Below are 24686 nucleotides of genomic sequence, written 5' to 3' on the forward strand. Positions count from 1 at the left end.
AAACATAAACATGAACAACGAAATTAAGAGCCTGTGGAAATCAATCTCTAAACATTTTTGTAATAAATTCATTATTTCAACCTCAAATCCCTTAAAGGAACTATTACGCAATCGACGCCATTAAACACATTGGCTCAAAATCACGAGACGTATCTTGCTACTATTATACCTAATTTGTAAATTACAAACCTCAAAAACGCATGGGCTTCCATGCTTCTGTTCATATTACTCGAACATATAACGGCTACGCGTAAAGGACAGCACACTGGCATCTTTTTGTCAGTAATTAACGGTATTGACTAAAGTAATTTATACACTTAAATCTCTAGGAACGTACTCAAATTTAAATGAAACCCAATCAAAACATTAGCTGAACATTATAAGATAGTATCAGACGCTTCGCAGATATTAAGAAATGCCATAAACAAAAGTGCAGCCAGAAAATTCCAATTCCCTTTCTCTCCCTAATGAGTAATGTCCCTCCCTACGTCTTGCAGGTGACCTACTTCTCTTCGCGAATATTCGTTCCAATGCATTTCATCAGAAAGATATTCTACTATACAAATCAAAGTGGTTTTCTGTGACTCTTTTGTAGGCCTCCCAGGAATTACTTCCTCAAAGTTATTTAATAAAAGACGTTTTATAAAATATATGAAAGCGTACGACAGTACAATGTCTTTTAAGGTCCGTGTAAACGTTAAAATTTCTTTGCTAAATTCGTCGTCTGATTTCCACGGGATTATCAAACAAACGTGCAAATGTACCAGCCCAGCTTGTCAAACAAAATCTCACGGTTGAAGCAGTTCTCACTTTGTGTGTAACACGCAGTGAAATTTTGAGAACATATGTAATGGGAAATAGCTACCAATGAAGCCAAAGCATTTCTTGCAGGGAATTGAAATTTGCTCACACGCCACTTGGAGCGCTGGCGCTGCAAGTTTTATGTCGACTTGTTATTGGTTGATGTATTGTAAGCAATTTGTTTTCGCTTCGTTCAAAACATCTGACAGCAGTTTATACACCACGGACAGGGGCAAATTTGTTAATGTGAACTGCTTCTTGTGTGTATCGTCTTAATTAAATTGCATTTTAAGTGTGTTGCGGATATTCTGCTAATTTTTTTAAATGCACGATGTTGAGTGATGTAAATAATTCTCATGTTTGTGTTTCTTTCGTTTTTGGAGTCGCATGTATTTGTTCCTGGTGACGAAGACCTGTGTGTCTATTTCTCGAATTAATTGTGTTGTAAGTATATTGCTGTTATTACACATTATTATTAACACCAGTTTTTCGGTTTTTGTTGAATATAATGCAGAACTGTGTGCAGGTTTTACAGAATTGGAATTCAACTTTATTACGTCTTGTCACGGAATGAGTATGTAACTCTGCATTGAATATCGTCGTTTTTCACCAATGAGTGTGCTGTGTTATCTTAATGATAAAATAAATAGTTACTGTGACAGGAACTATTGCACAGCAGACATATTCTACATCAAGGTGCAAGCTTGTACTTGGTGTTTAGTGTGGACGTGCTTCACCATGCTGAATGCTTCTCCATTTAGTAAGCTCTTAGTTATACATAATTCACTACTGCATGAGCACGGTAAGTTGGTAGTACGCTAGCGAACTTGAAAGTTGGAACTGAACTGTGCTTCACTGAATGTCGTTACATGCTGCTCAGTTGATCTGCAATGGTGTCCAAACTGTGTCCTTTTTTTTTTCCTTGTTTGATATTCTGCAGATGGCATGACTGTATTTATAGTTAAAAAGTGCATCTTGCTGCTGAAATGACGCTTTCAAAAAATCAGTAACACGTTGGAGGAGAAGGTCCAAATGTGGGTGCTGATCTAAATATGAGCTAGGAGGCCTGGGATCCCACTAGTACATATTGCCTATAAACAGTTAATGGATGGAACTTGTAATGTTTGGGTGCAGTTGATTTTTCACATTTGAAAAACTCAGTTTTTTACTTATGTCTGCATGCAGTTTGTTCATAGAACTGTTTTACTTACATCTGAATTAGCTGTTAGCCACTTTCGGGACTAGTGTAGCAGGGGATACAACCCGTCGGCTTTGGACAATGAGGTCACAAGTCGCCAAACGAGAAGCGATTCTTCTTAGTGTTGTAGCTCCCTTCAGTAGCTGATAAGTGTTGTTTGGCTTTTTTTTAAAAAAAAAAAAATCTAACGAGATAGAATAAACGGATGCACTTTATTAAGCAATCAGTAAAAAAACGAAACTGAAACATAACAGCAAAAGCGAAAATGGTAAACTGCTCTCTGGCGACTTGTGACGTCATTGTCCAAAGCCGACGGGTTGTATCCCCTGCTACACTAGACCCCCACTTTCTTACCTACATTTTGTAATGATTGTCATGACCATTTTCTGAGAATCAGAGTGTGGCACAAATCTGGCTACCATAATGAGTCTAATTATGAACAATCCCATATATTTGGACCAATTTGCATTCCCATAATTTTAGTTTAAATATAAATAAATAAAAAACACCCTTTTCATTGTTTTGAGATGACATATAATGTAGGCTGGCAATGGCAAGGAAAGCGTTACTGAAGAAAAGAAATTTGTTAACATCCAGTATTGATTTAAGTGTCAGGAAGTCATTTCTGAAAGTATTCGTATGGAGTGTAGCCATGTATGGAAGTGAAACATGGACGATAAATAGTTTGGACAAGAAGAGAATAGAAGCTTTTGAAATGTGGTGCTACAGAAGAATGCTGAAGATTAGATGGGTAGATCACATAACTAATGAGGAAGTATTGAATAGGATTGGGGAGAAGAGAAGTTTGTGGCACAACTTGACCAGAAGAAGGGATCGGTTGGTAGGACATGTTCTGAGGCATCAAGGGATCACCAATTTAGTATTGGAGGGCAGCGTGGAGGGTAAAAATCGTAAAGGGAGACCAAGAGATGAATACACTAAGCAGATTCAGAAGGATGTAGGTTGCAGTAGGTACTGGGAGATGAAGAAGCTTGCACAGGATAGAGTAGCATGGAGAGCTGCATCAAACCAGTCTCAGGACTGAAGACCACAACAACAACATCCCAAGCATAAATACCAATCCAAAGGCAAAAGGAAGACATTGGGACCCTTTTGAGATGGGTGAAGCCATCACTGCTGAGAGGGCAAATGAAATGGGAACTCTTAAATTCTAAAAGTGTTTGTAGTGTATGTCACTCTACTCTGCAAACTTTAAGCAATAGAAAACCCCCCCCCCCCCCCGTACTCCGGTGATCACGCAGAACTTGTTCCAAAGTGTGTTTATCGAGGAAGAAAAGCTTTTTTTTTTTTAATCTGGTTGAAAACAAATGGCTTTTGTTTTAGCTGAGAAGAATAGCATTAATGCACCTTTCACCACTAACGAAGATGGTAGTAATTGGGCAGATCTGTTTCTGAATCGCCATTCATTGAGCCTATCAATTTGTAAGTCCTGTGCCATGTATTTTTCACGAGCATTGGGTTTGAACAAATAAAATGTCACAGCTTTTTATGAACTATTAGAAGAGGTTTACAATAAACAGCACTATCCACCAGATCACATATATAACATTGATGAGACAGGTTTTGAGTATTGTGCAAAGGAGACCTTACCAAGTAATCGCAAAAAAAGGAACATTTTAAGTTGCAGCCCTTACATTGCCGAAAGATGTTCAGCTATCACATTCATAGCTTGTATGAGTGCATCAGGATACTGTAGTCCTATTATATTATTTTTCCCAGGTTTAGAATGTCAGACTGGTTGATAAAAGGAGCTTCACCTGTACGTATTGGCCGAGCCCACTCATTTGGTTGGGTTCAGAATCACATATTTCCAGAATGGTCTGACTACTTCATCAAAATGGTCAAGGCAATTAAAGATTCATCCATTCTCCTCATTTTAGACTAGCTTTACTGCCTTGTTCACAACCCTGAAGTGATTCATAAGGCCAGGATGAACTAAATTTACATAATGTCATTGCCAAAAAACTAGCTCCAGCCCCTAGATGAAGCTTTCTTAGGATCATTTAAGGCCTACTATAGTGAGGAAGCAAGAGAACTGTTGTACCATATGAGGTAATGGAACTTTTCAGTAAAGCTTATCTGAAAGTTTCAAACTGGTCAGATGCAGTAAGTGGTTTTAAAGTGACAGGTATTGACCCACTGAATGAACACCTTATCACTGATGCTGATTTTCTAGCTTCTGTGCAGGAAGCTCACTGCCTTTTTTCTGTCGAAGTGCTGTCAAACGCTGCTGACGCGCCTCCTCTCGCTTTATCATATCAGCCAGGACCTTTAGCAGCAAGGCACCCCACCGTATTCACAATTACCCTTTCCTCAGACAGGAAAGACTTAAGCAGTTGTGCTGCATCAGAAAGAAAATGTCTGACAGAGGTCGGAAAGCTGCAAAAACTTGTTCTATTACAGGATCACTGTAAATCAATTCGCACATTCATCGAATAGACCAGTGAAGAGGAAGATGGTGTGTCCAACTTCTCGGACTTCGAGATGGCTAGTAGTAATACAGTTAATTAGATCACTACGAATAAATAATACTTTATTAATCACAACGGAACTTATCTTTGCTTGCCAGGCTTGGCCTGCGAGCTAACATCCCAAAGATGTTCGGGCTCACATGAGGTTCCTCTTCGTCGCAATGTGTTGTCTCAAACTCGTCTAGGGATTGAACAACACGTGTCGCATTTACATGCTGTAAATTAGACGCTTGTGGCCCTTTAGTTACATTGTCTGGCTGATGGCAAGTTTGCAAAATACAAGGTTAACATAACATATAATAACAGTAATAATAACATCAGGAACTAAATTAATGACCCATAAATGATGTAGGCCACATAGTTGCGATTTGGTTAGAAAAATGTTTATTCAGAAAGCAAACTAAAAGTGAAAGTGGTCGTATTTAGAGTTACGGTTACATTCGAGTGCATATCCATTTGACACAGTTCGATCATTCACAATCTCATTGCGAAATACAAGTTATCTACATGGAAAGTTAAAGTTCACACCAGGCGCATGGCTGCTCACTGCACAGAGACTAAGTCCTGTGATACCACACAATGCGAAATTTTCTGTCGTTTCACTTCCTATCTGCCTAAAGTCCAATGGTCCGCTTTTGCGTCTCCATACGAACTGTACCCTTTGGTGTCTCCAACCGAACTGTCTGCTTTCGCGTCTGCCCCAGTACTCCCTCTGTCCGTCCCCAGCCGCGTTTCCCGCGCTCCGAATATCCTTGCTCAACTGACTAGGGCAGTTCTCTTTCCTGAAGCCGTCCATCCGATTGGCTAAAGCTTATTCTACATTATTTTACATTTTAACATGTTTAAATAATCAAAGCATGACCTCTTTCACGTTCTGAATAAAGTAACAATAATATCCATTACATAATAATGTTAAATTCTTTTACATAAAACCAATACAGTTTACTTCTTAGCTTTGAATGCCACGGCTAGTAGCCTTGTACCAATGTGCTTTCTGATAAATAAATAAATAAATAAAAAACAAAAGTAACCATTATGCACTAAACCTTACAACAAATATTCTACTAGCTAATGATTCAGTAAGGTGTCATGCTGTCGCCGTTCATTGTGTTTTGTGGGGGAAAATGATGATCTGATGCTTAACTGAAAATACTGATAATTTAAGTTTACTATATCTTTTAAACAAGTTACAGAGTTGATATTTACAATGTTTGTCATGTTAATGGTGAGCTTCTATACGAAATGTCGATCGTTACGATCGACCAAAGCAGTCAGATTTTAGCATTCAGGTCTTTGTTACAAAACTCTCTAATTTCACTTTAACAGTAAATCCTAAACTATTATAGATATGATCAATATTCAAGTTTTATTGGGATCACCATGAAAATTTATGAAGGATGGTAGATTAAAATAACTGTGGCTTAATTCCCTGCATTACTATAGAATTAAATAGTTTCCATAAGTATTTCCCTTTATAGCCGATCTTAGGTCCGCCATATTTAACACTGCTACGTCTCCTCGACCACAAACGGCTTCTACTGGGTTACCCTACAACGTAGGTTCTCTTCTGCCTCACTCGCACATGACAGCACTTAGGCCTCGGTAGACAATAGACGCCTGTGAATTTCCCCATCTGGTGGTGAATCTGTGCCCTTTGTGACTCGCAGTCCTGGACGACAGGGTTCATTTCACAATTCCTGCAGGCTGACTCTTTCGGCTGTACATTAAAATGGGAGCGCAATGCTCGTTAACTCGCAGGCCGCGGCTACGAAACTGCACGTGTAGACTTGCAGTTGAGAATGCACTAAATGAGTCACCATCACTGAGTGGTGAATCGACACAAGTTCAGAGTAGCCGTACTGGAGCTTCACTACAGCCACTAGAAGATGCAAGTTCCTAGACACTTGTTGATACAGTTCTGATAGTGTTGGCGCTAGGCACAATTCACAGGAAACGGGAGTCTCTTCGCTTCCCGACGGTCGAACGGGCTGTGTCACTGCGATTGGGTAGCACGGTGATGTTACTCTGACAGGAGCTTCCTGGAAATGGGCAGGATCTGACCTCGAACAGAACTGTCCTCCTGACCTCTGGAGATGCAGCTTCAGGGCAGTGGTGCCTCAAAATTACGAGAGGCACGGCTTCTTCCTAGAATCTCATTGGGATCTCTCGATACCACTATGCCGTGTGTGCAGTATCACTGCGGTGGTTGATACTTCTCGAGATACTCGACGACACAACTGAAGAAAGGGCTGTTTTTTTGTGATCCGAAAGCGAAGCAGAATGAAAAATCGTGTAAAAAAGGCAAAAGAAATAAAAAATCTATGGAAAAAGAAGAAAGTGTTTTCATCTGTCGAATCGTGCAATAATTGACTTCCCCTAGATGATGAGCAAAGTGATCTGTACACCTTCTGGAAAATGTGGAACATGCATATTCTGGTGGCATCCCATTCTCAGTGGACACCAGCGGAGAAACTTGGATTTGAAGTATCCGGTGCCATACGGGGGTGCATACTCAGCTTTTGGGGGTAGACATTGACATTTACATTTGTGATTATTCCAAAAAGCTTGTGCTTTAAATTCTTCTTCTTAATTTGAAGGTTGACTGTATTTTGACTCAAGAAAAAGTTTGGCATTTTTGTAATGTTTTTCAAAATAAATTATTTTAAATGAATAGATTGCTTTTAAGTTATTTAATCCTTCATAACATTGAAGTGCACATGCTATAGTACAATTTCAGGGCTATTTCAATTATTTGATTATTAACAATATGGTAGTCTCTAGTTGGGGTCACGAGAAGTGTCCAATTCCAGCCACTTGCTTTGATCCGTGATGTAATGCTGGTGTGGTGTGGTGTGTGATGTCACTTTGGTGTGGTGTTTACGGATTTGTCTGTGTTTGTGATGTCGTGTTGTAGTATTTGTTGGTGCCCTCTTGTTGTAGATGTTGAGGTTTCAAGTTGTTTGTGTCATGTGTGGTATTCGGTCATTTGACTCTGGGTAATGATTGTGTAAACTTGTTTTCAGAAGAGAATGCTTTGTCACCATTTTCGTTTATTTTTTCTGTGGTTTATAAGTCGTTTTTTTATTAGATGTGATTGGTTTTGCGTGTTCTGTGGAACAAAATGTAATAGTAGTTTTTTGTTTCTCACTAGCAATGGATATGACTGATAAATCCAATAGTTATTCTCTCAGTGTTGCATTGGGCGATGACATGATGATTATGATTAAATTCTTCCAACTGTACGGACTGAGTGCAGATTACGTGACGTGTCATTTTTGTGGTGAGAGTACGAAGTTGATAAGAGACCCACGCTCTTGGGCCACAGGCTTATACACGTGGAGATGTTGCCGTGATAAATATTTGGAGATTAATTCGACGTGGGACCTACTTCGAGAGGCAGGCCGTGAGGGAGATAATTGTACTGACTTATTATGGGAGTGATTGTGAAAAGTGTGTTAGATTGGTTTTTGCTGTAGGGAAATATGTTGAAAGTAATGTTGATGGCGTTGAGACGGCAACTGGCGACAAATTTATTTTAAGGTCCTTTATTCGAGAGATGCCGTTACCAGTTTCAAATCATTACAGTCCATTGTCAGGTGGCTTTCATTAGCAAGTGTGATGCATTTTTTACTGATTAGTTGTTGTGAAATGCCAGTTTGCAGTACTTGCTTTCAGAGTTTTCATCCAGGAGACGGTGTTCGTAGTTTTCGCCACATTCCCATCATTGCACACATAAACTTGTATAATTGAGCATTTCAGATTTGCCATTGAATACATCTCCACCAAATTCCTACCATTGCACATGTAAATTTGTATCACTGAGCACTTCGTATTAGTCACAGAGCATTCTTGCGCCGCTTGTTTTGATAGATACAAAGTGTTTAATTTGTAGATACAAAGTGTTTACTTTGTATCTATCAAAACATGCGGTGCATGTTAGAAGTCTACTCTGCGACTAATATGAAGTGCTCAGTGATACAAATGTACGTGTGCAATGGTAGGAATGGGCTGGAGATGTATTCAACGGGAAATCTGAAGCGTTCAATTATACAAGTTTATGTGTGCAATGATGGGAGTGTGGTAAAAACTACGAACGTTGTCTGCTGGATGAAAACTATGAAAACAAGTACTCCAAACTGGCATTCATGACAACTAATCAGTAAAAAATGCACCACAAGTTCTAATGAAAGCATAAAAGCCATCTGACAATGAATTGTAATGATTCGAAACCAGTAACGGTACATTTTGAGTAAAGGGATTTAAAATAAATTTGTAGCTGGTTGCCGTCTCTACACCATCAACATTTGTCTTCAAATAACAGCCAACGGTGTCCAACCATGTCACCATATGACAAAATGGCATGTTGAGGGTATTTTTTTTAAGTTTGGGGGGGGGGGGGGCAGCTGCGGAGGAAGTGGAAATTGACAAGTCTGAGTTTGGAAACTAGTGGGGTTGACTGAAAAAAGCTTTGAGGAGGGGTCTGCTGCAATGTCGTATGCATTTTTGTCTTAGAGTGGTTTGGGGAAAATGGAGTATGGCCTTCTGGTGGTAAATCATAATACCAAGTTTAAGGATTAGGACACTGGATTTTGCACAAATACTATAGAGAGGTTTTGGGGATCATGAGATCTGTGATAGGGAGAGGGAAGAGATGCTGTTCCTATTTGAAGTCTCATTTAGATGAGTATTGCTTGTAGCAGTGGGTGGGATGTACAGGTCAATGGTGTTAAATTGTGGGGGGGGGGGGGGGGGGGGGGGGGGTGTTCATATAGTTTGAGGTAATGGGGCAGGTTTTGCGTAGATGGTGTGTGTTTAAGACCACTGTGGTCCCCCCCCACCCCCACCCCCCCTCACCCCCCCCCCCCCCCCCCCCCACCCCCTCCCCGTGTTCTAATTAGGACTTGTGTTGGGTGGGGCAGAATTGGTTTAAGGAAGGTAGGTTCAGGGCTGGGGTGTATTTGAGGGATTTTGTGTGTGTGTGTGTGTGTGTGTGTGTGTGTGTGTGTGTGTGTGTGTGTGTGTGTGCTCACATCAACCTAGTTTTATTTGTTGATGGCTTTGGTTGGTAAGTAATTTTTTTATTTTGATTTTAAGTACTGTACTTTGATGAATATGGGTGTTCTGGTTTCTCGATTTGTGTGTTGGTTTTTGGTATCGTTGGTTGCTTTTGAGCTGTATAGGTTAAGTGGAATCTGTGGTACTGGGATTTTTATTTATTTTTGGGTTCTATGGTTTGAGTACTTCATTTGAGTTATGTAGGTCTAGTGAAGTTAGCAGTATTGTGTAGTAAAGTCAGTGATATCATATTTTGCAGTAGTGTACATTGGTTTTTTGGTATCGAGGTCTTCGTTTGAGCTGTATAGGTAAAGTGAAATTTACGATTTTGTTTGAGCTATATAGGTAAAGTGGAATATGCAATTCCTGTGGCTTTTTATGTTTCTGAGCATTATATTGTACTTTGAAAATTGTTTGAATATAATAGAGGGAAACATTCAAATAATTGATATGAATATAATAGAGGGAAACATCCTTTCGTCTTTCCCTCTGCTTCCCTCTTTCCTGATGAAGCAACCGTGGGTGTCGAAAGCTTGAAATTTGTATGTGTGTTTGTATATTTATTGTCTCTATCAACATACCAACGCTTTCGTTTGGTAAGTTACAGCATCTTTGTTTTCAGATATATTTGAAAATTGTTTGTTAGACTTCGTGGATAATGTGTGTTTTCGGGTGGTGCTGTTCTTTTTTAATTGTATATTTAGATTGTAGCCTTCCTAAGCACCCTACTTCCCATAGTTCTCCCATAGCTTCATTGTGTTGCTGGGGTGAAATAATCACATGTCGTTTTTATTTTTGATCGCGTGTGTATGCATTGATGTTATGGTCGCCATATTGGATATGCTGAAAGTACGGGTGTCTGCCATGTTGGGACCTCGTGGGTCAAAGCAGATGGGTGGAATTGGATGCTTCTGTAATGCGCACATTTAGATCGTCTCCTCTCCCTTCTGCCAATAAGTAACACAAAACAGGTCCTTCAACCCAAATGACATTTACACATAACATTGTGGTAACATTAAGTGCAACTGAAATTTTCTCCCTCTGTAATGCTTGGCATAATCTAGTATTATGGTTTAAAATATATATTTATTGCACTAACTTTTTATCATAATATGTACTTGGATTTGGTCTATAACATGATATGTAGTGATATTTGCTTAAATATTACAATTATCAGTGTTATAAAATTCCACTGTTTGAGGAGTACTGTTCAATGGATTTGCATTACAGATCTGTTCTGGAACCACATGCCGTGATGTTGAATGCGTGCTCACACTGTAATTATTAGCAGAATGTACAGAAATGTAGTACAAATGAGATTTTTTTATTAATTTTTCACCTTGCTTTGTAGCAATAGCACGTCACCAAAATTACGAGCCATAAGCCTACTTAGTGACAATAACCAATATCTTTTCAGTACGGGAGAGTTGCATGTACCTTCATTGTTAAGATGCGGTAGTATTAAATAAATACATAACCACTTTTCCACTACCTGTTCATTACTACCGTCCACCACTGCTGAAATTTATCAGTTTAAATGTATCACTATTCTCCGCAGCTCCCACTCCCCTAATTAAAAAAAAAAACTCGGCGTTCCTTTTCTTCCATCTCAGTAATCAATATATTTTTACATCGCATATTCTTTTTCCATGTGTACAAAAAACTGTTTAATTAAGATATGAAAAGAGGGTGGTAAATCATACCTAAAAGAAGTTTTGCCTTTCATAATAATAACCGGAGCAGAACAGTCACAACATTTTAACAAAAATTAATTGATTTGTGAAAGTATACTAAAGAAAACTGTGTGAAATTAATTTGTCATCCATGTGGCCTGAATTTGCTTTCTTTTTTTTTTCAGAATTTTTGATTATAATAACAGACAAGTGAAGATGGATCATACGGGAAAGAAAAATTCTGGTTTAAGATTGAAATACTCATGTAAGTTTCCTGGCTGTAGAAGTGGTTATTTTTCAAATATAAACACGAACATAAAACATCAAAATAGACATTTTTACAAATTCCCAGCTCCATCAAAGAGTGAGCTGCTAAAACAGTGGAAACTAATTTGTAATATAGCTGAAGACATTGACTGTGGTTCTTATTCTGTGTGTGAAAATCATTTTTTCCAAGCCGATTTTGTAAACTTCTCTCGGCATAGGCTAAATCGTGGGGTTATTCCGAAGCATACGGAATTGGTGGTATACCACACGGAAACTACAGTGACTGGAGAGGCATCTGTCATTTTGCCGCCTATTAAAAGAGAAAATGATGAGGAAACTGCTTCTCATGAAACTGCTCCCCAGAAAACACAGTTAAAAACTAAATTACAGGTCCTCGTAAATCGCATTGATTCGTTGGATATGGAAACAGTGGGTACACTGGAAAAAGAAGTGGACCATTGGCTGTCACACACTAATTCTGGTTTCAGTAGGGAAGGTGCACATTGTGCTAGCAAAGGAAAAGTGAAAGTGCAGGAAATACCTGATCAGATTAAAATCCATATAAAGAGCATTATAAGAAAACCAACTCTTGCTGAGAAGTCTATTGTTGCAGATCTAATGATGCAATCTGACAATGATGTGTTGACTGTGCATGTTGATTCTGACCATACGTACTGTACCAGTTGTTCTGATCACACATACTGTAATAGTTGTTCTGATCACACTTATTGTATAAATAAAAACTGACTTTATCTGTCCTCAATTCTTGTGCATGCATGTGTGTCTATCACGGTTTATAGGCCTACTGGGGAAACTCGCCATTTAAAAAAAAAAAAAGAGTAACACGTCAGGCTCTGTACCTCTTATAGTGTTGTGGAAATTGAAGTATCTTAATAAAGAAAATTCAGCGTGTACATGTTTCTGTTCATTTCCTTATCCTATCACATATAGTTAACAAGATTTAACTGAAATATCCCATTGAGTATTTCGACAATAAGTGGACTACTTGTATTATCATTTTAATGACTTTTGCTACTTTTTGCAGGTGAAGTGTGAGTTTTCACCAAAGTTTTCCTGAGCACGCAGGTATCTCGCGAAAGAATACATAAAGTAGTGGAGACCTATCCCCTCCTTTACACCATGCTCATTAAAATCAATACCTCTAGGATTTTTCTACTTTGTCTAACTTATTTAATCACTCGATTATGTTGTATCCTTGAGACAGATTTCCTCAACGTATCGGTGAGCATATGTTCAGTTGGATTTTTTTTTTTTTACTACAGTGCGAATCGAGTCCATTTTTTTTCTTTAGTGTTGATATGTGGTTTGTCTACTGTAACTACTTACATTGTATAAATCAGTCACATCACTGTTATCACAGAAAAGTTTAAGTGGGCCACTTTCAGAGAATGAAGAGATTTCTCTTCCTAGACTTTGCAGCCAGTGTGCCTGGTATTCAGACTCGGCAGTTTATAGGGTAATGTGGGCTGTGCAGTGGCGCTCCAAGAAATTTAAACAGAAATCTAGTGATTGACGTTCCGTCCAGTAACTGTAAAATGTAATTCTTCACAGTCAGAAATCTCTTCAATGTTCCACACTTTTACGCCACATTCGAATGGCTTTGTTATTGAAACCTGACAGTGTGTCCCTATTAGCGGAGGACGTCTTCGAGAGGGCTCTTAGCTTTTTTGAATGTCCGATGCACATCACTACTAACCGAAGCAAATTCGATTTCTGCATGCTCCCGAGCAGAGACATGACTTACCCATTTGCTGTCACCCCTTGGTGGAGAACTGGCACACATTTTCTCAAGCACCAGAATCCAGATACCATTTAGTTTCACACCTTCCTCCTCCTAGGCACTTCAGTCCGGAACCGCGCGACTGCTACGGTCGCAGGTTCGAATCCTGCTTCGGACATGGATGTGTGTGTAAGCTTTCTATGTGGGAATGACCAGCAACAAACTGTCCATTCGCATGAATGGACACAGGCAGACAGTGTTTGTTGGTAATGAGGAGCACCCTGTGGCTAAACATGCCTTGGTGCACGCCCAGCACATCTTGGCACAGTGTTACACCGTCCGGGTTATCTGGATACTTCCCACTAACACCAACCTGTCAGAACTCCAGAGATTGGAACTTGCCCTTCAGTATATCCTCTCTTCCCGTTACCCGCCAGGCCTCGACCTCCGCTAACTTCAAGTTGCCGCCGCTCATACCTCACCTGTCATTCGACAACGTCTTGCCTCTGTACTTCCGCCTCGACTGACATCTCTGCCCAAACTCTTTGCCTTTACAAATGTCTGCTTGTGTCTGTGTATGTGCGGTTGGATATATGTGTTTGTGTGCGAGTGTATACCTGTCCTTTTTTCCCCCTAAGGTAAGTCTTTCCGCTCCCGGGATTGGAATGACTCCTTACCCTCTCCCTTAAAACCCACATCCTTTCATCTTTCCCTCTCCTTCCCTCTTTCCTGACGAAGCAACCATGGATTGTGAAAGCTTAAATTTTGTGTGTATGTTTGTGTGTCTATCGACCTGCCAGTGCTTTCGTTTGGTAAGTCACATCATCTTTGTTTTTAGATATATTTTTCCCACGTGGAATGTTTCCCTCTATTATATCCATATCCTTAGGTTAGTAGATTTAAGTAGTTCTAAGTTCTAGGGGACTGATGACCTCAGCTGTTAAGTCCCACAGTGCTCAGAGCCCTTTTTTTCCTCCTCCTGATTATAATTATTGGAGCATTTAGTAAGTTAGTATATCACTTCTATATAGCCTTTCATAGTATCCACTTGTAGCTACCAGTACCGGAGTCTTATCAAATGAAATCTGTGACCTCCTGGCTGCAAAGCATGTTCTACAACAGCTGATGATGCGTCAGTTTCTCTTCTTTCGCAGTTGCCCTTCTGTTCTTCTAGTTGTCTTTCGACCATTCTTTTAGTAGTACCCACATACATGTCTCCATAATTATGTGGTATCCTGGGTACTACTAAAAGAACAAGCAAACTGACGGGTAACTGTAGGAGGGGACAATTTTCTGCATAAACTTGCAAGCTACCAACTGGTCACCAGATTTTGTAGAACTAACGGGTATGCAGGCTATAGCACACTTGTTCATTCCTCAGTAAAAGATGAAATCAAACAGTACCAGGGTGTATACGACCCGGGAGATCCAGGAAAAGCCCGGGAACTTTTTCATCTGGGAGAAAACTGGGAAAAACTGAGGAATTTTTTAGAATTCCGGGAATTTTTCATTGCTTTAGTTTTCAGTTAAATTTTTTGTAATTTTGACTGGTAAGAACCGATACTCAAACAAAGGATATTACTGTATCCCACTAATACAGAATAATACTTCAACAATAAAAGATAAACAAGTGAAAAAACGAAAATACAAAGGAAATGCTCCATATACAACGACGACACACAGTGCTCATGCAAGCGCATGCCAACAGCAAAATGTGTCAAAGGCTTTAGGAAGACCATGCAATGCTTCGTTACAACAATTTGCCTCCTATGAACGTGAAGTCACAACTGTTTACATTAGATTCGTTTTAGCAGTTACGAGCGGGCTCATGCGCATGCACACTTGAGTTGCTTTTAAGCAGTAGATTCTCCCGCTTCTGCGTACAGGAATTTAGGTGTTGGCTGTGCAAGCAGTCGCAGCAAGCACCTAGATGCTACTGGGAACAGGGGCCACCAAATTCATATTCTTGAGGGAAACAAAACTTGTCGCACAAAGCGCTTAGCATCCAGCGCATGTTTGTTTATCGATTATTTACATGATTTTGAAATGCTTCCCTGTTGGTTTTTGAACATTTTAAAACAAATTTTGACAATGGTAGGAATAGCTACAGAATTGGTGATAACAAGATTGTTTGTTAGAACGAGGAAGGAGAAGAAACAGGGACATCACACAAATTATGGAAGAAAAAGACGATTCCAAATTTATGTAAAAATTTCTTAATACTACTTTTTGGGTTGGGTTGTTTGAGGAAGGAGACCAGACAGCGAGGTCATCGGATTAGGGAAGGACGGGGAAGTAAGTCGGCTGTGCCCTTTCAAAGGAACCATCCCGGCATTTACCTGGAACGATTTAGGGAAATCACGGAAAACCTAAATCAGGATGGCCGGACATGGGATTGAACCGTCGTCCTCCTGAATGCGAGTCCAGTGTGTAACCACTGCCCCACCGCGCTCGGTACTACTTTTTGATCTCGTGCTTGAGAAGCTGGTGCGTATCAATGAAATGTGAAACTATTTCCTAACATAAAGCTTTTTGCTTGTAGTAGGCCTAATAGGCATTTGATATTGGTACTTCGTGAATTATATTATGTCGTGTTATAAAAATTGCCATTTATGCCAAAACAGTCTCGTTTATTTGGTGTGTGTTACAAAATTGCTGCAATATTAGAAAGGCCTATTTTGTTTCATCTTGCAGACAATGACAAAATAGACGTTATCAGATCGAGAAACCGCACCAGTCTTGGATATTATTTGTGTTAACAGCTTTTTCAGTATTAGGTAATGACATTTCGATTTTTCATGTAGCAAAACGTTTGACGAACTTTGATGAGGTAATAGATTCTTTCGCAGAAAGGAAAGCACGCCATGTATAGCTGTAGCAAGATAAAGAGGAAAAAAAAATTATAGGCGCTAAGGACTGAAGAAATATGTGCTTTCTTGGTTATCTCTTGCCCTTATTGGTTTTATGTATCCTATATTTAATTTTATGTCACACTAAACAGCAAGTTATTAGCTAATAGGCTTATTAGCTAATAGGCAATAAAGAGTGCAAATTTTCGGAAGAGTTCTTGTGCTTCCGATTACAAATAATCCCATCCGTTATTAATTGCGATTTTTTTCGGCCGACTGGGAACAGAAGAGGCACCACAGGACATTTCAATTTCCACTGTCCTGAATGATGACATCCATTACAAAATATACGCGTTTCAATTCCGCAGAGCGAAATACAGTGATGTGCGATAGAAGAATGCTTTACGAAGAGGCGTGGCACTGCACTTTGGCACACTTAAGACCAAATAACATGTCTTACATTTCCTCGAACACACGTTATATTTTTCAGACATATGTGGGCTACAAGATGAAGATTTTTTTTTTTTTTTTTTTTTAGTATTGACTCGGTTCGCAAATATCGAAGATCCGGGGCTGATGGCAGAGCAGTCTGAGTTATAGTGGGTAGTCTCCACGTGACCCGTGTTTACATTTAGTGATTTTACTGTTTCCCCTTCGTTTACCCCCACGTCAAGTGAAAAAAACGAATATCTGTGGCCGGGAGCTATCAAGTGAACTAAAATACATTCACATAATTACGGAAGGCTAAAATATGTCATTAGTTTCAGATTTTATTTTATTTCCACCTTTCTGACAGTCAAGCATTAATCGACTTGCAGGACAATAACATTATTTTAGTTTGTTTGCTAAAGAAATTTGACTTTTATTAACGTTTAGTGCAGACGCAGTCAATGTGTTTAAAACGAAATGTTTAATTCCACAGTACTCGCTAGTTTCAACCGTTTGCTGCATTTCAAGTGCACGTTTTCGTCTTCTAGCACGTATGGCATTATGCCATAATAAAGGACCAAAGTGATATAATACAGTACTGACGCTCCAAGAAAAATTTACGTCCCGAAAACCGCACTCAAAAGCTTGATATCAGGTCTAGGTCTACTTCGTTGGGAATCTGAACATACGAATGTGCACATTTTAGTATGGTTCACGAAATTCCGATGCTCTTGGCGTATCCTCTGATGTCTTGTTTCTTTTATGACATAGTGTATGATCTTTAAATGTTTTAGACGTACATACATATGGGCTTCCTACGTCATGGTAGCTGCGCATGCGCGCTGTCGCCTGTTATCTGTGCTCTCTGACAACTGCTGAAACGAACATATTTCTAACAGGTCACGGGAAAATATTGGGAATGGTGGTTTGAAAAGCGTTACTTTCATAGTAAATATCCTTTGACGCAAGTTGAACTATGTGCGAAAATGTACCGTGAATTTCTTATATCACAGAGGCTTTGCCTCATTTAAAAATCAACTCTTTGATGACGAGCCATTTAGAAGAATTTCGAACCCTGAAGATCAGACATGTATCATTATTAAAAATTTTACTGGCACATTTGTGTGATATATCTTACAGTGTAACACGCGCAAAAAAGATCAACATTATATGCGAAAGCTTAGCGTCTCTTGTAGCTTATTAACCTTAGAGACCAATATTATATGCGAAAGCTTTTCTTTTCTTTTCTTGTAGCAACACTATGTATATTAATTTAAACTATTAACTTTCTCTCTTTGTGTATTCGTGCTACTTAAGGGTGATGTTACAGTTGGCTGACTACGTCGCATGTCCTATGCTCTGAATATCCGCTGTCATCGGCTGGTGAGGTCACGTGACCGGAGCTATGGTTGGCTTACAGAAGCGCATCGCAATCTCGATTTCAATGATTCGGAAAGGAATGTGCGGTGTTTGGTGGAGGTCAATGTATACTTTCGTTATACGAAAATACGCAGCATACATTCTGCTGTACATCAAAGATATTTCCAGAAAGTGTCTTTTTTCTCTGAATTTCGTTTTCTAATGTGCCGAAAATTCTATGCCTGTGTATAAAACCATAACCATTCAAAGGATTGATAATGGAAAATATATTGTCACTTAGCACGGAAAAAGCGTGTTTTCACCCGGGAGAAATTGTATTTTTAACCGGGAAATTCGGGAAAAATCCGGGATTTTTTTTTTCATTGTCTGCATATACACCCTGAGTATGTTAGCCATCTCAATAAAGAGCTTACATTTGAAAGTTGTTGTACAGAACTTAAAGAGTATAACAGCCTAATCATCAGTATATATCTCATCCCTGGGTAGTGTATAAGTTCTGCATTCTTAGATAAATTTGAAACATTGTTACAGAAATGAAAAACAAAAAAACCTGTGTACAAAACTAGCTACATGTGCTGACTTTATCATAGATGTAAGAACTGACATCAAATTTGCTTCATATTTCTACATTTACACCTATACTCTGCAAACCACTGTAAGGTGCATGACATGCCTCATTGTACCAGTTACAACGGTTTCTTCCAGTTCCATTCGCATATGGAGTGCAGGAAGAATGATGTGCATGCAGTAATTGTTCTAACCTCATCCTCACAGTTCCTATTTGAGCAATGAGGGGGTTGTAATATATTCCTAGAATAATCATTTAAAGCCGGTTCTTGAAACTTTGGAACAGGCTTTCTCGGAATAGTTCACATCTGTCTTCAAGAGTCTGTCATTTCAGTTCCTTCAGTATCTCTGTGACACTCCCTCGTGGATTAAACAAACCTATGACCATTTGTGCTGCCCTTCTCTGTATACAATTAATATCCCGTGTTAGACGTATATGGCACAAGTCCCACACATTTGACCGCTATTCTAGGATGGACCGTACCAGTGATTTGTAAGCAATCTCTTCTGTAGGCTGATTGCACTTCTTCAGTATTCCACCGATAAACCAAAGTCGACCACTTGCTGTACCCACAACTGAACCCATGTGATCATTCCATTTCGTATCCCTACAAAGTGTTACACCCAGGTATGTGTATGAATGGGCTGATTCCAACATTGATGCATTGATATTATAGGATACTGTGTTGTTTCACTTTGTGAAGTGGATAATTTTACACCTCTGAGCATTCAGAGCAAATTGCCAGTCTATGCACAACATTGAAATCTTATCGAGATCTGACTGAATATTTATGCAGCTTCTTTCAGATAGTACTTCATTATAGATAACTGCCTCATTTGCACAAAGCCTGTTTTACTATTAATGTTGTCTGCAAGGTCATTAATATACAGCATGACCAGCAAGGATCCCAACAAATTTCCCTGGGGTACACCTGAATTTACTTCTACACCTAATGATGACTCCCCATCCAAGATAACATGCTGTTTCCAACCTACCAGAAAGTCTTCAGTCCAGTCACAAATTTCACTTCGATTTGGGTTTCACATGCTGGTTGGCATTAAGGTCACTCTGCTCACGATACCTCATTATGTTTGAGCTCAGAATATGTTCTAAGATACTACCACAAATTGATGTTGAGGATATTGGATGGTAGTTTTGTGGATCACTTCTACTACCCTTCTTGTAGAAAAGTGTGACCTGTGCATTTTTCCAAGAACTGGACATGGTTTGTTGGTCACGGGATCTGTGATAGATTATAGTGAGAAGGGGGGGCTAACACAGCCACAAATTCAGTATAGAATCTGACAGTAAGCAGGAGATCCCGGGTTTGAGTCCCGGTCGGGGCACACATTTTCAACTCTTCCTCCTTGATGTATACCAACGCCTGTTGACATCTTAGGGTCTTGATTTAATTATCATTTCAATCTAAAAGTGATTCCATTGGAACCTGGAGCTTTGTTCAGTTTTAATGATTTCAGCTGTTTCTCAATACCATCAACACTATTATTCATTCACCTTTTCAATGGTACAAGGATTAAATTGGAGCAATTCTCCTGGGTTTTCCTTTGTAAAGGAACATTTGATAACGGAGTTAAGAATTTCAACTTTTGCTTTGCTATCGCCAGTTTCAGTTCCTGTCTCATTTGCTAGGAACTGGACGCTTACTTTTGTGCCACTAACAGCCTTTACATACGACCAGGATTTCTTTGGATTTTGTGAAATGCCACTTGGCAATATTCTGCTACAGAATTCATTGAATGCATCACACATTGCTCTCCTTACAGCCAAACATGTTTCGTTCTTCATCTCTCTATCTGTAGCCCTACTCTATTATGGAAAGGAAAGCTGCCATCCACCATATAGCAGAGATGCTGAGTCACAAATAGGCACAACAAAAAGACTGTCACAAATAAAGTTTTCAGCCTGTAAGGCCTTGATATGGTTTGTAAGGCTACAAGAGAAACACAGGAAAGAAGAGAAAGAGGAACGAACATTAAGTATAGTGGTGCATTAGAAAATAGTAACAAAGGAAACAACACTGGGTTAGGATCAAAGAAAAGCCATCAGCCAAAAATCAAACAATGGAAAATCCAGGATGGAATGTAACAATATTATGAAAAGGAAAGTTGCCACTCACCATATAGCAGAGATGCTTTGTTTGTGACAGTATTTTTGTTGTACATATCTCAACTCAGCATCTCAACTATATGATGAGTGGCAACTTTCCTTTTCATAATAGTGTTACATTCCATCATGTATTTTCCATTGTTTGATTATAGTCCTACTCTTTGTTTTGCACCTATTATGCAGTAGTCTCTGTTTCCTTAGAAGTTTCGTTACAGTGACTGTATACCATGACGGTTCCCTCCCATTATGAACTGTTCTACGGGGTACATATATACCCAGTGTGTGGTCAACTACTCTTTTCAGCTTGTTGCCACAACTGCATCATAGCCACTAATACCAGTTTCAATGTGGAAATCCCCAAAGAAGTCAGGACTATTTGTTGCTATAAGGTCCAATATATTTCTGTCATGAGTGCTGTTCCTAACTATCTGTTCTAGGTAGTTTTTAGAGAAGGCATTTAGAAAAATTTCACAGGATGTCTTATCACGCCCACCACTAACAAAATTTTAATGTAAAGCACCTGATAGCCACAAATGGAATAAATATAAAATCTGAATTTTGACTAATGCGCAAGAGTTACAGCGAGTACTTCAGCATGTAGTACTAATATTTTAATTGGTTATAATTGCTGTGTAAAGAAAAATTTATTCTAGACTGAGGAGACCAAGCAGCACTATTTGTATCACTATCAAAATTAAATACAGGCTGCACAACAAAAAGATGTAGGAAATTCAGTCAAGAAAATGTGGAGGTATTTATTAATAAACGAAGCCTCACCATATGGTCAGTCAGCCAATGCAGTTCAACATATGACAACACTAACTTTCCACCCAAATTTATTAGTATATTCAGCAAATGCTTTCCTTTTGTAGCAGAAATTAGAGTCTAGTATCAAGAAGCGGAACTTGCATATTGAGGCAGAAGTTAATAGAAATCCTTAATTACTTACATATGTGAGCACATACAAAAAAACATTTGACAAATAGTTAAACTAGATAAGCATACTACAAACACTACATTCATTTAAAATGCAAAAACAAATTCAAAGTTGTTTGGTCTGTTATAAGAAGTGAAGTCGCCAGTGAAATGGAGAGAAATTTCTCTCTAGACTAATGATAAACAGTAGAGCTGTTACAGATCTGCATGCTGTACATGTAGATTGCTGTGATTTCTTCATTAATTGTAATAAAATTTGTGATTGCTCACACCCAAGTATAAATCCTAGCATGGCTGAGACAAATTGCTTGGGTTTTAAGTTTTCCCCCCTTTCAAGATTTGGCATTATTCAAATCATAATATCAGTGGGTTGGAATGAGGTTCCAAATAGAATAATGAAAGTAGTTTGTCATAGTAGTGCACATCCACTCTCTCTCTCATCAACCAGTCTTTTGAAGAGGGATGTTTCCCAGACCACTTCAAATATGGTGAAGTTTGGTCAGTTTATGCAGAGGGAAAACAAGATGAAATAGGAAATTGTAGGCCCAGCTCATTGTCACCAATTTTTTTTAAACTGTTTGAAAGAGCTGTATGTGATCAAATAGAAAATTATAATTCATCCTGACACCAGTATTTTGTACAATCAATATGGTTTCGAGAAAGGCTGCAACACAATCCACACGATAAATGAATTGGTAACAAAAATCAGCAGTTGTCTCGATAACTGAATATGTGTGACAGGCATCTTTTGTGACCCTATCAAAGCCTTCAATACCATAAATCGCAACCTGATTCTTCAGAAACTGAGTAGCTGTGGTTTTCAAGGAAAATCATGTAGTTAAATGTCATAATTAACAAACAGAAGAGAAAGAGCATTTGTAATAACTGTGGTAATAAATTCCTTTCTGGCTCAAAACACACAATTTGGTGTTCCTCAAGGATCATTATTAGGCCCACTACTATTTTTGCATTGCATCAGTGATATGCCACACCAGGTACCATCTTTATTGCAGATGACTGAACACCAATAGTCTGCTGTGAAATCGTTGGAGACTTAATTGACCATATTGAGTAGACACGTGGGGAAGTGGCATCATGGGACAAAAATAATAATGTGAAATTAAACTTTGCAAAAACTGAAACTGTTCATTTTCGAAATAGTCAACACAATGTTTAAGTGAAATAAGCTCCATGGACAAGCTGTGTCAAATTCCTTGGTGTGGAGTTATCATGTAGACAGCACACTGGCCCAACTGAACAGTCATGTGTATGTGGTGAATGTCTTATATAGTATCACTGACTTAGCTGTAAAAAAATCGTATTACACATTTGAATTGTCAATTGTTGAAACGAAATAAGTCATTTTTAACACAGTTCAGGAGAAACAAAACACTGAATACTGCCGTATGTATTATTGCTACATTACTGGAATTTTTGAGATCTGAAAGTGACTTCATTCTGCTTTTATTGAGAGAGTTCATCATTTTGATATTTAATGTTTTCAAAGTTTTTGACTTATTTGGTTTCAACGATTTACAAACATAATTTTTGCTTTTTTTTTTTTTTTTTTTTTTTAGGATTTAATTGTATGAACACTTCATAATACATTAGCATTTAGCTATAATTTTAGTCAATCGCGCCAAGAAAGAACTTCTTCATGGATTGATCTCTTTGCAGCAGGCACATATTCAATGCCTTTCTTCACATCTTCCATCTTCATTCTGGAAATAGGTACTTGTTATGTTGGGTAGACCACTGGAATGCTGTCCGTTAATCCTGGAATTATGGACTCGTGTCTTTTTCTTAAGTGAAAAGCATGTTTATTAAACCATCGGTATACCAAAGGCCAACCACCTCTCCTGTTGAGGCACCCGCTAAACCCATTAGACAGAACAGGTGATTAGGATTGTGGAAAGGGCCAAATAAGGTTGGGGTCAGTTTCACCTTAAAATTGTATTTTATTGTAATTTAATAACACATTTACAACCAAAGTGGCACATAGACGAACCCTTTCAACTACGAGTTTCAAACTCCAAATCTTTCACGGCTGAAGACCTCCAAACAAGAAATCTTAAAAATCAACAAGATAAATTTCAAGTGACTGAAAACACACAGTATATATATATATATATATATATATATATATATATATATATATATATCTCCTCTCTTTCCCTCGTTCTTGATGAAGCAGCCATGGGAAATTTGTGTTTGTTATTGTCTCTATCAACATACCAACGCTTTCGTTTGGTAATTTATATAATGGAAAGAAATATTCCACATGGGAAAAATATCTTTAAAAAAAGATGCTGTGACTTACCAAGTGGGAAAGCGCTGGTAGATAGACACAAACAGAAGGGAAAGAGTATTTTTTAATAACAGTGGTAATAAATTCCTTTCTGGCTCAAAACACACAATTTGGTGTTACTCAAGGTTCATTATTAGGACCATACCTACTTTTGTATTACATCAGTGATATGCCACACCAGGTACCATCTTTTATGCAGATGACTGAACACCGATAGTCTTATGTGAAATCGTTGGAGACATAATCGACCGTATTTAGTAGACACTAGGGAAAGTGGCATCATGGACAAAAATAATAATGTGAAATAAAACTTTGCAAAAACTGAAGCTGTTCATTTTCGAAATATTCAACACAATTTTTAAGTGAAATAGGCTCCATGGACAAGCTCTATCAAATTCCCCATAATGTAAGTCTTTCCACTCCTGGGATTGGAATGACTCCTTACCCTGTCCCTTAAAACCCACGTCCTTTCGTCTTTCCCTCTCCTTCCCTCTCTCCTGATGAAGCAACCGTGGGTTGCGAAAGCTTGAAATTTGTGTGTGTGTGTGTGTGTGTGTGTGTGTGTGTGTGTGTGTGTGTGTGTGTGTGTGTGTGTGTTATTGTTTCTATCAACGTACCAATGCTTTCGTTTGGTAATTTATATAATAGAAAGAAACATTCCACATGAAAAAAATATCTTTAAAAAAAGATGCTGTGACTTACCAAGCGGGAAAGCGCTGGTAGATAGACACAAACAGAAGAGAAAGAGTATTTGTTAATAACGGTGGTAATAAATTCCTTTCTGGCTCAAAACACACAATTTGGTGTTCCTCAAGGATCATTATTAGGCCCACTACTATTTTTGTATTACATCAGTGATATG

General features: G+C 38.7%; 2 protein-coding genes across 3 annotated transcripts in view; one reads left to right on the forward strand and one right to left on the reverse strand.

The window, feature by feature from the left end:
- LOC124554211 (RNA polymerase II subunit A C-terminal domain phosphatase SSU72) overlaps positions 1 to 519 on the reverse strand; it is a 46202-nt gene extending 45683 nt beyond the window's left edge. Inside the window, exon 1 of the mRNA XM_047128279.1 lies at positions 190 to 519. Within this exon, the coding sequence (XP_046984235.1) occupies positions 190 to 272 (83 nt within the window). The 5' untranslated portion in view covers positions 273 to 519. The remainder of the gene's footprint in view (positions 1 to 189) is intronic.
- Positions 520 to 796: 277 nt separating this feature from the next.
- On the forward strand, positions 797 to 12348 carry LOC124554212. 2 transcript variants are annotated; one of them, XR_006968294.1, is made up of 3 exons: positions 797 to 1245; positions 1328 to 1561; positions 11405 to 12348. XR_006968294.1 is itself a non-coding variant. In XM_047128280.1 (2 exons), exon 2 carries the CDS (start codon positions 11436 to 11438, stop codon positions 12231 to 12233), a length of 798 nt encoding a protein of 265 aa, XP_046984236.1. In that variant the 5' UTR covers positions 862 to 1245; positions 11405 to 11435; the 3' UTR covers positions 12234 to 12348. The 2 variants fall into 2 exon arrangements, 1 of the variants encoding a protein (XP_046984236.1); XM_047128280.1 differs by lacking the exon at positions 1328 to 1561 and having other exon boundaries at positions 862 to 1245.
- Positions 12349 to 24686: the final 12338 nt, after the last annotated feature.

The sequence above is a fragment of the Schistocerca americana genome, chromosome 11 (assembly GCF_021461395.2).
Source record: "Schistocerca americana isolate TAMUIC-IGC-003095 chromosome 11, iqSchAmer2.1, whole genome shotgun sequence".
Taxonomy (NCBI): domain Eukaryota; kingdom Metazoa; phylum Arthropoda; class Insecta; order Orthoptera; family Acrididae; genus Schistocerca; species Schistocerca americana.